This window comes from Oncorhynchus kisutch, linkage group LG28 (assembly GCF_002021735.2).
Source record: "Oncorhynchus kisutch isolate 150728-3 linkage group LG28, Okis_V2, whole genome shotgun sequence".
NCBI lineage: Eukaryota > Metazoa > Chordata > Actinopteri > Salmoniformes > Salmonidae > Oncorhynchus > Oncorhynchus kisutch.
Window position 1 is genome coordinate 31747894 of NC_034201.2, and position 14598 is coordinate 31762491.

General features: G+C 41.8%; 1 protein-coding gene across 4 annotated transcripts in view; it reads right to left on the reverse strand.

The window, feature by feature from the left end:
- Positions 1-5246: 5246 nt before the first annotated feature.
- slc8a2a (solute carrier family 8 member 2a) overlaps positions 5247-14598 on the reverse strand; it is a 63311-nt gene continuing 53959 nt past the window's right edge. For 2 of the 4 annotated variants that reach the window (XM_020465158.2, XM_031807562.1), the window contains exons 9-13: positions 14218-14235; positions 13861-13973; positions 9494-9596; positions 7631-7897; positions 6919-7295 (exon numbers count right to left, since the gene is read on the reverse strand). In XM_020465158.2, the coding sequence (XP_020320747.1) occupies positions 6919-7295; positions 7631-7897; positions 9494-9596; positions 13861-13973; positions 14218-14235 (878 nt within the window). Of the gene's footprint in view, positions 7296-7630; positions 7898-9493; positions 9597-13860; positions 13974-14217; positions 14236-14598 lie in introns of all 4 variants that reach the window. The other 2 variants (XM_020465156.2, XM_020465159.2) reach the window with 2 other exon arrangements.

The window sequence follows — 14598 nt, forward strand, 5'->3', positions numbered from 1 at the left end:
CCCAGCTGCCCAACTAATCCCGATTCAGATGACCATCCTACCCATGCTAGATTACGGAGACATAATTTATAGATCGGCAGGTATGCTCTCGAGCGTCTAGATGTTCTCTACCATTTGGCCATCAGATTTGCCACCAATGCTCCTTATAGGACACATCACTGCACTCTATACTCGTCCGTAAAGTGGTCATCTCTGTATAATAATCATCATGAATCAAGTCGACAATCTACTGGCAAATCCTTTTTAATCCTTATCATATGAAGATAAATAAGGAAGAGAAATTATAGATAAAATGTAAAATGTAAAAAATAAAATGTATTCGGTGCTCATCAGCCATTGGACATTAACATTACTCAGCAAGTTGGAAATCGCAAATTCAACAATGAGTGGTTTGTAAGGAATCAGTGACAGTGGCTGTGTGGTCCCAAATCTGGGATTAGGGGGCTCTTTTCCAAATTTAAAATGATAAACATTCAACATTGTCCATGCTGTCAATGAAGCATGATTTTGCCGCGCTCAAAACAACTGTTAACTTGGAACTGTGAAAACTTGACTTCAGTGAGTTCAAGACAACTGGGAATTCCGGAAAAAACGAGCTCCGACTGGGAAATACATTTTGAATGGAATTGTAAATTGGGAACTCAGGCCTTTTTCTAAAGCTACGACCTGAAGATCAATGACGTCATCATGAAATGACCTTGTTTTTTTTCAGTTCCCAGTTGTCTTGAAAGCACTATACATCCAGCGAATGCCAGACTTTGATGACAAAATTTGCCCACAAAGGACCGCCATGCCACCTTCCTGTTCAAGTGAGCACAACACAAGGTGAGTCCAAAAATGTATTGTATGCTGCTGCATAAATTATGTAATATGCCAGGGAGATATGTATACTGTAGCTAAGAAAGTAATACTAAGTGTATGTTGTGTAGTAAGCTGTTAGTAGCCATGTGCCTCACCCTAATAATTTGATCTGTTTACCCCTCTTCATTTCGCCTACTGTTCTGACTTGGTGGTGCACATATAGCCTATAACCTGTTTTTGAGAAATGTAATCATCAAATTTTGTAAGAGCTTTCATTGTCTGATTATATGCCCCCCTTTATTTATCCTACGGTTCTGACTTGGTGTACAGGGAGAACACTGTAAGAACGGCCCATGTTCTGAATTCTGTCGCAGTACATTTCAAAAGTGCTAAACAAATAGTTATATTGACTATGTCCATCCTAGCTCATTCAATAATGTCTTAATCGAAATTATGGATTGCCTCTTATCTGCTTATCCGCTTGTTGTCCCCAGGTAAAAATATGTTGTTCTGCCCCTGAGCAAGTCAGTTAACCCACTGTTCCCCGAGCGAAGATATGGATGTCGATTAAGGCAGGCCCCGCACCTCTCTTATTCATATGGGTTGGGTTAAAAACAGAAAACACATTTCAGTTGAATACATTCAGTTGGACAACTGACTAGGTATCCCCCTTTTCCTTTCCCTTATGCCATAGTTTGTACATCTCAATTGTCATAAAAAAACACATTTGTTTAAGCAAGTCAGCCATATCAGCTATGTTTTTTTAAAAGGCAGTAAATGAGGCTGAATGAACTGTTTCGCTGCCAGACAAGGCTACATTGATAGCCAGGTGTAGCAGTGGTAAGATGTTGGGACTGCTGTTGGGACAGCTTTATATAGGCCCTAACAGTTTGTGGGCATAGTTTGCCACTGTTATAGTGCAATTAATGTATTATTTAGTGTTGTATTGTGTTGTGTAGTGGCTTTGCTGGCATGCATCCCACTTTAATTTTTTTGCCCCACCAATATTTACATGCTAAAATCGCCACTAATTACATTACACATACGTCATTGGACGAATGCGTCTTCTGTGGGGGGTGTTTTGTTAAGAGCCATGACACTTGGTCTGAACATGAACACAAATCGCTTCCGGTACAGTTTTAGAAGCATAAGGACCTTATCTTGCATATCAGTGAGAAAAATAAATAAAAATAAAAGGTTAAATTGACACAAACCTTTATAGGTTTAGGGTTCCCACAGCCATATTTCCATGTCACAGCACTTGTTTATGGAAAACAGATGGAAGACAGTGTGGACCTATGTTCCTTCAAAAAATGTTGGTCACTGAGCTAATTTCAGGTCTGCTGAGCACAAACTTGAACTTTGTGAAATTTCGGTGCAACATCCAGATGCGTTTACTATGAACACTGAGGCTGTACCCACTTTAATGTACCATTTCAGACAGTGGTCATGTAGGCTATTTTGGTTATTTTATCATAATGTAGGCCTACCAGAGTAGTCTACCATTTTAAAAAAACAAAGGAGAAAATGCATCCCATAACATTTTAACATGAAAATAGCTTTTCTATCATTCAGCCTACAGAAGCAACCAATGTGTGGTGTTCAATGTAGGCCTTACATTCCATGAGACTTTAGATAAAAACATGCAGGGCTTGATTATCTACATGTCCTTCTGACAAGGAGGTGACTGAAAATGTTGTTGTGTTATTTGATGCAAGAAAACACTTTACAAAATAAAATGCACTATTATTCCCATACCATTATTACAGAGAATCAGACAAATTATGCTACCCTCTGCCAATTGGCTACATAGCTTATTCAAGCCTGTCTCAAAATGCAACACTGCCCCTTTAAGACAAAAAAAGCTCTTTACCCAACTAGCTTTTCAAAGATGCCTGGAAAGTTTTGTGCTTTTGTAGGAAGAAATCACGCCCCCATTGTTAACTATCAATGATCTATATCTGAGATAATAACTCACTAACTAGCAAAGGATATGAACAAATGTGCACACGTGGCTACATGCCACTCTCGCTTTGATCTCAACAAAACATCTACTCACGACCCTCATGCTGTAAATACAGTCCAGTTCAAAGTGAATGGCACAGATCCATATATGGCAATGGTATATTTGCATATACAGTTGAAGTCGGAAGTTTACATACACTTAGGTTGGAGTCATTAAAACTAGTTTTCAACCACTCCACAAATTTCTTGTTAACAAACTATAGTTTTGGCAAGTCGGTTAAGACACCTACTTTGTGCATGACACAAGTAACTTTTCCAAAAATTGTATACAGACAGATTATTTCACTTATAATTCACAGTATCACAATTCCAGTGGGTCAGAAGTTTACATACACTATGTTGATTGTGCCTTTAAAGAGCTTGGAATATTCCAGAAAATTATGTCATGGCTTTGGAAGCTTCTGATAAACTAATTGACATCATTTGAGTCAATTGGAGGTGTGCCTGTGGATGTATTTCAAGGCCTACCTTCAAACTCAGTGCCTCTTTGCTTGACATCATGGGAAAATCAAAAGAAATCTGCCAAGACCTCAGAAAAAAATTGTAGACCTCCACAAGTCTGGTTCGTCCTTGGGAGCAATTTCCAAATGCCTGAACGTACCACGTTCATCTGTACAAACAATAGTATGTAAGTATAAACACCATGGGACCACGCAGCCATCATACCGCTCAGGAAAGAGACGCATTCTGTCTCCTAGAGATGAACGTACTTTGGTGTGAAAAGTGCGAATCAATCCCAGAACAACAGCAAAGGACCTTGTGAAGATGCTGGAGGAAACATGTACAAAAGTATCTATATCCACAGTAAAACGTGTCCTATATCGACATAACCTGAAAGGCCGCTCAGCAAGGAAGAAGCCACGGCTCCAAAACTGCCATAAAAAAGCCAGACTACGGTTTGCACTGCACATGGAGACAAAGATCGTACTTTTTGGAGAAATGTCCTCTGGTCTGATGAAACAAAAATAGAACTGTTTGGCCATAATTACCATCGTTATGTTTGGAGGAAAAAGGGGGAGGCTTGCAGGCCGAAGAACACCATCCCAACCGTGAAGCACGGGGGTGGCAGCATCATGTTGTGGTGGTGCTTTGCTGCAGGAGGGACTGGAGCACATCACAAAATAGATGACATCATGAGGCGGGAAAATGATGTGGACATATTGAAGCAACATCTCAAGACATCAGTCAGGAAGTTAAAGCTTGGTCGCAAATGGGTCTTCCAAATGGACAATGACCCCAAGCATACTTCCAAAGTTGTGGCAAAATGGCTTAACGACAACAAAGTCAAGGTATTGGAGTGGCCATTACAAAGCCCTGACCTCAATCCTATAGAAAATGTGTGGGCAGAACTGAAAAAGCGTGTGCGAGCAAGGAGGCCTACAAACCTGACTCAGTTACACCAGCTCTGTCAGGAGGAATGGATTAAAAAGCTGAAATAAATCATTTCTGACATTATTTCTGACAAATATTATTGACATTTCAAATTCTTAAAATAAAGTGGTGATCCTAACTGACCTAAGACAGGGAATTTTTACTAGGATTAAATGTCAGGAATTGTGAAAAACTGAGTTTAAATGTATTTGGCTAAGGTGTATGTAAACTTCTGACTTCAACTGTAGACTTACTAGAGTTCTGATTGGTTAAGCCGCACAGGTAGAGTACAGTGTCGTGCATGTTAATGCAATAGAATCCTACTACAATACGTTCTGCCTACTATTCTTGCATAGTTGGTTTTGTTTCAGTATGTTACATTGATGGTTAATATTGTGTTTATTCTATCACAATTCCAACAGGAAAGGGAAACATTGATAGTGTTAACTAAGGGGGAAAACTAGAACTTTGAGTGAAGTTCAATCTTGTGCTTCTCTGTGTGCGCTTATATTTCCTTCGCATGGCAGTCCCGCGCACGCACGCAGTTTAGAGGGAAGATTGGTGTGGACTACCTTTGCTAATTAGCTATCTGATTCTCTGAACACCTGTGTGTAAAGAGAAGACAGACAACACAAACATGTTGTCACTGAAAAATACTGTCAGCTGCAACTGTGTTAAAAATAGATTAAAACAATGTACAGTAAGTGTGTATTTTGCATTTGGGAAATTATTTTGATGTGATATGAAAGTAGAGGGATTTATGTTTCTAGGACTATACCGCAATTGAGAATCGATTCACATTTAGATGGAGTATTTAGCTGTTTTGGCTTCCAGAGCCAATTTGCCCTTTAACTAGAACATGTATGGTCCTAGGACTAAGGAGTAACGTTATGCTCCTTTAGTCCAATATTGAGCTAGCTCCAGCAGAAACTTCCTTAGGCCACAGACACTGAGACACATCTCAGTGTCTGAGACACATCTCACATCTTAGGCAAAAAAATCATTAAAATATTACAATAAAATATGAGATTGATCAAACAGAGACTGAGAACTGTGATACATTTTCAATGTAATTGTTACAACTTGAAATAAATTACAATGTCATTTCTTGTGAATGTAAGTTCTTACATTAAAATATACATACATTTAATGACAAAATTCATAAATAAATTGATGATAAGACTACTCATTTTGAGTTGGATGAATTATCTCTGTCACATTGTCACTCTAAATGGCAGATACTCAGTGATTTCTCTATAATTTACAGTATTTCATGTCATAGCAGTTTCTCAGCATTTTTAAACAGCATGCAATAGCATGCTACTAAACAGCATTGAGCCCATAGTCTTTGGTTGTTTTTGCTATGAAGACTGGGGTGAGCCCAAATGAAAGGGGATAAGCGAATTATATTAGCATTTCACCTCTTGCCACAAGATGACATAATAGGGAATAGAGATACAACTATTTCCAAGAGAAATGTATAATACAAAAGCTGGGGAAGAGGTTGTTGTGGGTGTCGGAGGCAGCTGTATCCATTGTGCCATACAGGACCAAAAGGGAGAAAGGGAGATGCTTATCTGCCATGTGTAGTTTACATTGTTCTGTTCATCAAGTTTATCTGGATCAGCCACCGTAGTGCCCTCGTTCAACTAACATAGGTAGGCCATAAGCAGCAAGATGAAGACTTAGACTCAAACCACAACTCTTATTTGACCTTACAGTCAAATAAGGCATCTTCCCCAGTGGGCAACACTGATTGAAATTATGTAATTTCAAACAGTTTTGCACAATGGGTCCACCTAAGTGTTAGCCATTGCATTCCTACCCGGCTCCCACATTAGGGAATTAACATTGGGGTGCTGATACTTTGCCGCCGGCAAGGCATGCAGAACAAGGTGTCCCCTCAGTGTTGTGTCAGTCCTACTTGGCCACTAGCTCTGGTCCATCGCGTGATGACAACAACGAGTTGCCTCTGAAGAGGTAACTTGTTGTTGTTGTTGCACGATGGACCAGAGCTACGTGGCCAAATAACTCTGACAAGAGATGGTATTCAGTGACAGATCTTGACCACGTGAGTTGAGAGACTACCAAAGATAATGGCCTGGTCCAAAACTGTAAAACTATACCCAGACCTCAGGAGCTGAGGCCCAGACAGACCCAGACCAGAATCATGTTGATGTGGTCTCCAGTGGTGTCAAGATCCAGACTTCACACTCCATCCATGTCTTTCCTCTTAACCTGAGCAGCCTATTTTAAAGAGTGTCTTTGCACGGTGTCCCCTCCACTTTCTATACCAGGCATATTAGCATCCTGTGATTGTGATCATCACATAGTCCATCACCACCACATTCCTCTACTAATAACCAGCTTTTCCTTCTACATTTTCTTCTACACCCTACATTTTGTGTGTGTGTGTGTGTGTGTGTGTGTGTGTGTGTGTGTGTGTGTGTGTGAGAGAGAGAGAGAGAGAGAGAGAGAGTGTCTGACATTCTCTCTGTGAGCAGTGAGTACAGAAAATAGACATTTGCATCATTACTCCTGGTAGTGGATCTTCTGCTAGATGTCGAAGATGTGTCGTTGCAGTGGCAATGATGATGATGATGATGATGATGTGTATGTGTGTGTATGTGTGCGTGCAAGCATGTATGCGCATGTGTGTGTGTCTGTGTGCATGTGTGAGTTTCTCAATCTACCCATCTACCTATCTAGCCCTGTGCTCCCTCAGAAGCCCTTTACATGGCAGTAGGCCTCCAGGCTGGAAAAGAGGATGTAGATGAACCAGAGGCCAAAGAAGAATAGGGTGGTGAGCACCTTGGTGACCTTGGGCCCCCCCAGCTCTCCCCCTACAGACGGCCGGCGGCGGAGCATCAGCACCCCCATGTTGATGAAGGCGAAGATGGTGAAGAGCGTGACCGAGAAGGCCAGTGAGCCGGGGTCCACGCGGAAAGTTTGACCTTTGGTCTCCCAGTAGATGGCAGCGATGGACCACGCCACCCCGATGCCCAAGAAAACGTTGACCGCATTGCTACCCGTCACGTTGCCCACCGACGCGTCGGCATACTGGTCCTGGGTGGCAGCGACTTTACTGGCAAAGGTGTCTATGGAAAGAGGTTTGGGATAGAGTTTAGAATATGGTTAGAATAAGGTTAGGATTAGTATCACTAAGGCTGGGAAGGTTTAAATAGAGGTTGGGAGGTATCGTTTTGGGTTATAGTTGGTTCAAGAGTTAGGTTTAGGGTAAATAGCTAGCTTGGATTGAAGATAAAGTAACTTAAAGCAGACACTCAGTCACACACACACACACACACACACACACACACACACACACACACACACACACACACACACACACACACACACACACACACACACACACACACACACACACACACACACACACACACACACACACGTCCAACACACACACACTCACCAGGGATGGAGGTGCCCAGAGCCACAAACACCACAGCAGTGACACTGTCTTTGAGGCCCACGGTGCAGCCGAAGTGGGAGGCCAGGTCCCCGATGACGGTGGTTAGTAAGCCAATGACAATGATGGACACCACAAAGCAGGCCCAGCCATTCCAGTACTCGGTAGGTGGCACGCAGGCAAACAGAATCTTCCAGAAAACTGTCACAATGTGCATGAAGTAGTCAAAGCAGTTGGGCATTCGCCGCTCCACTCCCTCTTCCTCGTCACCTGGCAAAATGAGGCAGGTAGAGGACAGTGACAAACAGTGTTATCGATGAGTATTTATCGATAGCATACATTTGCCGGAGAAAAGCCCAAACCATGATACAAACCATACAGACAAACAAACACGCATGCACACACACACAATATACTGTAAAATATACACATTATATATGTACAGTGCATTCAGTAAGTATTCAGATCCCTTGATTTTTCCACATTTTGTTGCGTTACCGGCTTATTGTAAAATTGATTTATTTTATTTTATCCCTATTCAATCTACACACAATACGACATAATGACAAATCAAAAACAGGTTTTTAGACTTTTTTGTAAATTTATTACAAATAAAAAAACAAAATATCACATTTACATAAGTATTCAGACCCTTTACCCAGTACTTTGTTGAAGCACCTTTGGCCGCCATTACAGCCTGGAGTCTTCTTGGGTACATGACGCTACAAGCTTGGCACACCTTTATTTGAGGACTTTCTCTCATTGTTTTCTGCAGATCCTCTCCAGCTTGGTCAGGTAGGATGGGGAGCGCCGCTGCACAGCTATTTTCAGGTCTCTCCAGAGATGTTCGATCAGATTTAAGTCTGGGCTCTGGCTGGGCCACTCAAGAACATTCATAGACCGGTCCCGAAGCCACTCCTGCATTGTAGCAGGTTTTCATCAACGATCTCTCTGTACGTTGCTCCGTTCATATTTCCCTTAATCCAGACTAGTCTCCCAGACCACCATGCTTCACCGTAGGGATGGTGCCAGGTTTTCTACAGATGTGACGCTTGGCATTCAGGCCCAAGAGTTCAAGCTTGTTTTCATCAGACCAGAGAATCTAGTTTCTCATGGTCTGAGAGTCCTTTAGGTGCCTTTTGGCCAACTCCAAGTGGGCTGTCATGTTCCTTTACTGAGAAGTCACTTCTGTCTGGCCACTCTACTATAAAGGCCTGATTGGTGGAGTGCTGCAGAGAAGGTTGTCTTTCTGGAAGGTTCTCCCATCGCCACAGAGGAACTCTGGAGCTCTGTCAGAGTGACCATTGGGTTCTTGGTCATCTCCCTGACCAAGGTCCTTCTCCCCTGATTGCTCAGTTTGGCCGGGTGGCCAGCTCTAGGAAGAGTCTTGGTGGTTCTACACGTCTTCTATTTAAGAATGATGGAGGCTGGACAATTCCTTCGACCTCATGGCTTGGTTTTTGCTCTGGCATGCAATGTCAACTGTGGGACCTTACATAGACAGGTATGTGCTTTTCCAAATCATGTCCAATCAATTTAATTGACCACAGGTGGACTCCAATCAAGTTGTAGAAGCATCTCAAGGATGATCAATGGAAACAAGATGTACCTGAGCTCAATTTCGAGTCTCATAGCGAAGGGTCTGGATACTTGCGTAAATAAGGTATTTCTGTTTTCGCTTTGTCATTATGGGGTATTGTGTGTAGATTGATTAATAAAAGTTGTTTTTTAATCCATTTTAGAATAAGGCTGTAACGTATCAAAATGTGGAAAAAGTCAAGCGATCTGAATACTTTCCGAATGCACTGTATGTATCATTACATATTTGTGAATTATTTACATGACATAACTCAGGTTATGTCTGACCTCCTGAACTGACTGTGACCGCCTCAATGAACTGTTCTCTCCAGGAATGAGTTCCAATCACCACAGCCAGATTGGTGTCCTTCAAGAGTTTGTCCACGGTGCTCTATCAAAACACAAAAAAGATTAGCAATGAGAGTGGGCAAGTATTCAACAACAAAAGCTGACACGGCATGCTCTGAAGCACAAACACATCAAATGTCACACACATTCTGTCTCATGACTTCTGTTCTTATCAAACTGAAGTCAGGATAGACATGAGGGTAGAAGAGAAGTATCATTACTGTTAAAACGGCCAGCTTCTGTCAGCTGATTCTAGCCATTACTTTGGCAGCTTAGTCTCCCATTCAGAGGACCCCCACTTTTGTTAGTGTCTTATTGGTCAAGGTCAGTCCAAATAATTATCACCACATCTCCTTCAGCCTATCACTGGCCTTGATTCCCAGGACTTCAGTTTCAGTTAGTCTATGACCCCAGCACTCTGTGTGGTCAGAAACATGCTATCCCCATCCTGATGAGCACATCCACAGTTTTACCTCCTGCTGAACTTTTCCTGCTGTGGACTGAATCCCTGTATGTCTGATGTTTAATTGTGTGTGCATCTAAACATAAGTGCCTTGAGATCTGTGTCATATTATGTGGAGCTAAGTTTTGTGGTTTATTGTGTACAATTACTGTGTATTGAGGTTGTTAGCTAGCTCGAGCTCCCGCTTGCGTTAGCACTACCATTAGCATTTTGTATTGGAATGCATGAGCATTTCAGCATAAGTGTTAGTGATTAGCATTTATTAGCATTACTCATTTATTGTGCTAAGCTATTTTCTATTCTATATACAGTCCCAGTCAAAAGTTTAGACACACCTACTCATTCAAAGGTGTTTCTTTATTTTTGCCATTTCTACATTGTAGAATAATAGTGAAGACATCAAAATGATTAAATAGGACATATGGAATCATGTAGTGACCAAAAAAGTGTTAAACAAATCTAAATATATTTTATATTTGAGATTCTTCAAAGTAGCCACCATTTGCCTTGATGACAACTTTGCACACTCTTGGCATTCTCTCAACCAATTTAATGAGGTAGTCACCTGGAATGCATTTCAATTAACTGGTTTACCTTGTTAAAAGTTCATTTGTGGAATTTCTTTCCTTTCATAATGCGTTTGAGCCAATCAGTTTTGTTGTGACATGGTAGGGGTGGTATAGAGAAGATTTACCAAATAGGGCTAAGACCAAGTTCATGTTATGGCAAAAACAGCTCAAATAAGCAAAGAGAAATTACAGTTCATCATTACTTTAAGACATGAAGGTCGGTCAATGTGTAAAATTTCAAAAACATTGAAAGTTTCTTCAAGTGCACTCACAAAAACCATCAAGCGCTATGATGAAACTGTCTCTCATGACCGCCACAGGAAAGGAAGACCCAGAGACCCAGAGTTACCTCTGCAACAGTGGATAAGCCCAAATAAATCCTTCACAGAGTTCAAGTAACAGACACAACACCAACTGTTCAGAGGAGACTGGGTGAATCAGGCCTTCATGGTCGAATTGCTGCAAGGAAACCATTACTAAAGGACACCAATAAGAAAAGACTTGCTTGGGCCAAGAAACACGAGCAATGGACATTAGACCGGTGGAAATCTGTCCTTTGGTCTGATGAGTCCAAATTTGAGATTTTTGGTTCCAACCGCCGTGTCTTTGTGAGACGCAGAGTAGGTGAACGGATGATCTCTGCATGTGTGGTTCCCACCGTGCAGCATGGAGGAGGAGGTGTGATGGTGTGGGGATGCTTTGCTGATGACACTGCCAGTAATTTACTGAGAATTCAATGCACACTTAACCAGCATGACTACCACAGCATTCTGCAGCGATACGCCATCCCATCTGGTTGGCGCATAGTGGGACTATCATTTGTTTTTCAACAGGACAATGACCTAACACACCTCCACGCTGTGTATGGGCTATTTGACCAATAAATAGAGTTATGGAGAATGAATCAGATGATTTGTAGACCTGTAACTTCTTCTTTAAGAGGCTCCTCTGTCCTCCACTCGTTACCTGTATTAATGGCACCTGTTTGAACTTGTTATCAGTATAAAAGACACCTGTCCACAACCTCAAACAGTCACACTCCAAACTCCACTATGGCCAAGACCAAAGAGCTGTCAAAGGACACCAGAAACAAAATTGTAGACCTGCACCAGGCTGGGAAGACTGAATCTGCAATAGGTAAGCAGCTTGGTTTGAAGAAATCAACTGTGGGAGCAATTATTAGGAAATGGAAGACATACAAGACCACTGATAATCTCCCTTGTTCTGGGGCTCCATGCAAGATCTCACCCCGTGGGGTCAAAATGATCACAAGAACGGTGAGCAAAAATCCCAGAACCACACGGGGGGACCTAGTGAATGACCTGCAGAGAGCTGGGACCAAAGTAGCAAAGCCTACCATCAGTAACACATTACGCCGCCAGGGACTCAAATCCTGCAGTGCCAGACGTGTCCCCCTGCTTAAGCCAGTACATGTCCAGGCCTGTCTGAAGTTTGCTAGAGAGCATTTGGATGATCCAGAAGAAGATTGGGAGAATGTCATATGGTCAGATGAAACCAAAATATAACTTTTTGGTCAAAACTCAAATCGTCGTGTTTGGAGGACAAAGAATGCTGAGTTGCATCCAAAGAACACCATACCTACTGTGAAGCATGGGGGTGGAAACATCATGCTTTGGGGCTGTTTTTCTGCAAAGGGACCAGGACGACTGATCCGTGTAAAGGAAAGAATGAATAGGGCCATGTATCGTGAGATTTTGAGTGAAAACTTCCTTCCATCAGCAAGGGCATTGAAGATGAAACGTGGCTGGGTCTTTCAGCATGACAATGATCCCAAACACACCGCCCAGGCAATGAAGGAGTGGCTTCGTAAGAAGCATTTCAAGGTCCTGGAGTGGCCTAGCCAGTCTCCAGATCTCAACCCCATAGAAAATCTTTGGAGGGAGTTGAAAGTCCGTGTTGCCCAGCAAAAGCCCCAAAACATCACTGCTCTAGAGGAGATCTGCATGGAGGAATGGGCCAAAATACCAGCAACAGTGTGTGAAAACCTTGTGAGGACTTACAGAAAACGTTTGACCTCTGTCATTGCCAACAAAGGGTATATAATAAAGTATTGAGATAAACTTTTGTTATTGACCAAATACTTATTTTCCACCATAATTTGCAAATAAATTCATTAAAAAATCCTACAATGCGATTTTCTGGATTTTTTTCCCTCATTTTGTCTGTCATAGTTGAAGTGTACCTATGATGAAAATGACAGGCCTCTCTCATCTTTTTAAGTGGGAGAACTTGCACAATTGGTGGCTGACTAAATACTTTTTTGCCTCACTGTAGTTAATGTTAGTTAACACTGGACATGATTCTCAGTTATCTGAACCATGAGTGGTCAGATGTGTCATTTGTGTGTGTGAGTGTGGATATCCTCGATTACACTCCTCTTAACCCGGATATCCGCCTCATCCTTGTTCTGACCGGACATTCTGTAGTGTTTGCTACCGGGCTCAAACCAGCACCTAAGGTTTCTTATTACATTCACAGTCCTTCGATTCTCTATAATCCTACCCCTATTTTTCAATTACATTACATACATTTCCTGTCTTGTCACTTACAGGACAGTTTGTGTGAAAAGGTTTCTTGGCTTTGATATACATTCTATCAACATCACAATATACTGTATCTATTCCAGTGTTTCCCGACCTGGTCCTCGGACATCCCCCCCGAGAGATTACCCCAGCAATTCCACATTAGTTTAAAATACATTTTTAGAAGTAGCTCACCTGATTCAATTAGTAATCTAATTACCAAGCCCTTAATAAGTTGAATCAGGTGTTCTGGTGGTTGAATAGACCAAATGTGTAATGGCTGGTGGGGGGCAAAACTAGGTTGAGCAACAGCTCTGTTCTATTCTGAAAGATGAGAACGTGTAAATGGAAGTAGAGATCCTCCAGTTCTAGAGGCTCTCAGTTAAGAGACACCTCAGTCCTGTCAAATAAATCCCAGAGCACACTGCATGCTAGTGGCTACAATACCGGGTCTAGTATCCCATTTGGAGTCATTCCCTGTCGGATCTGTTGGGTGAGAGGGTGCCACAGTGAGAGGGGTTAATGAAACATAACACAACACACATACAGACACGCACGCACACACTGTATATGACACACACACACACACCACACACACACACACACACACACACACACACACACACACACACACACACACACACACACACACACACACACACACACACACACACACACACACACACACACACACACACACACACACACACACACACACACACACACACACACCTTAAACTCATAGGACTCCTCTATGATGACCTCTAGCCTGCTGTGCTCCCCTAGAATGGGCTTCCCCATCTCTGAGATACGTCTGGCGTCCTCCTCTTCTGGAGTAGGGTTCCCTAAAGGGGGAGAGGAAAGGGGAATGTTCTCTTACTACAATACATGATGGGACTAATATAAATGGAGTTAAACAAATACATATTTTGTAGTTATGATGGGGTTAGACAGGTGAACTAAGCTCATGATACATTAATAAGCCATATTGTAAAATAATCAATGGGTATATATCATTTTAATGTTCAAAAGCGTCTGTAAAAATCACATTATGCCTTTAAATTGTGTGCAAAACTTATTAGATCTTACCCTGGTTGAGCAGCAGAGCTGCAATAGGAAGATAAAAAAATAAATGCGTGATTTTAAGATGTGATTACTTATAATGCTATTCAAGCTAAAGTGATTTCTGCATTGAACCTTTATTTATTCACGTTAGTCTCATTGAAATCAAATGTATTTTGCAAGAGAGACCTTGTCAAAATAGCAGCAGTCGACAAAAGACAGAAGTGACAGTACACAGTACACAGACAAGGAATTGATCAACTGAGAAACATTATACTTCGGACAATGTACAAACAATAAATGAATGACAGATTCATCAGATCAAAATGTGCATTCTGAAAGTAACCATGCAGTGAGGAAAGAATCAGTACAAATTAACCGACACCAAATTCAAATATTCCTGCGTCT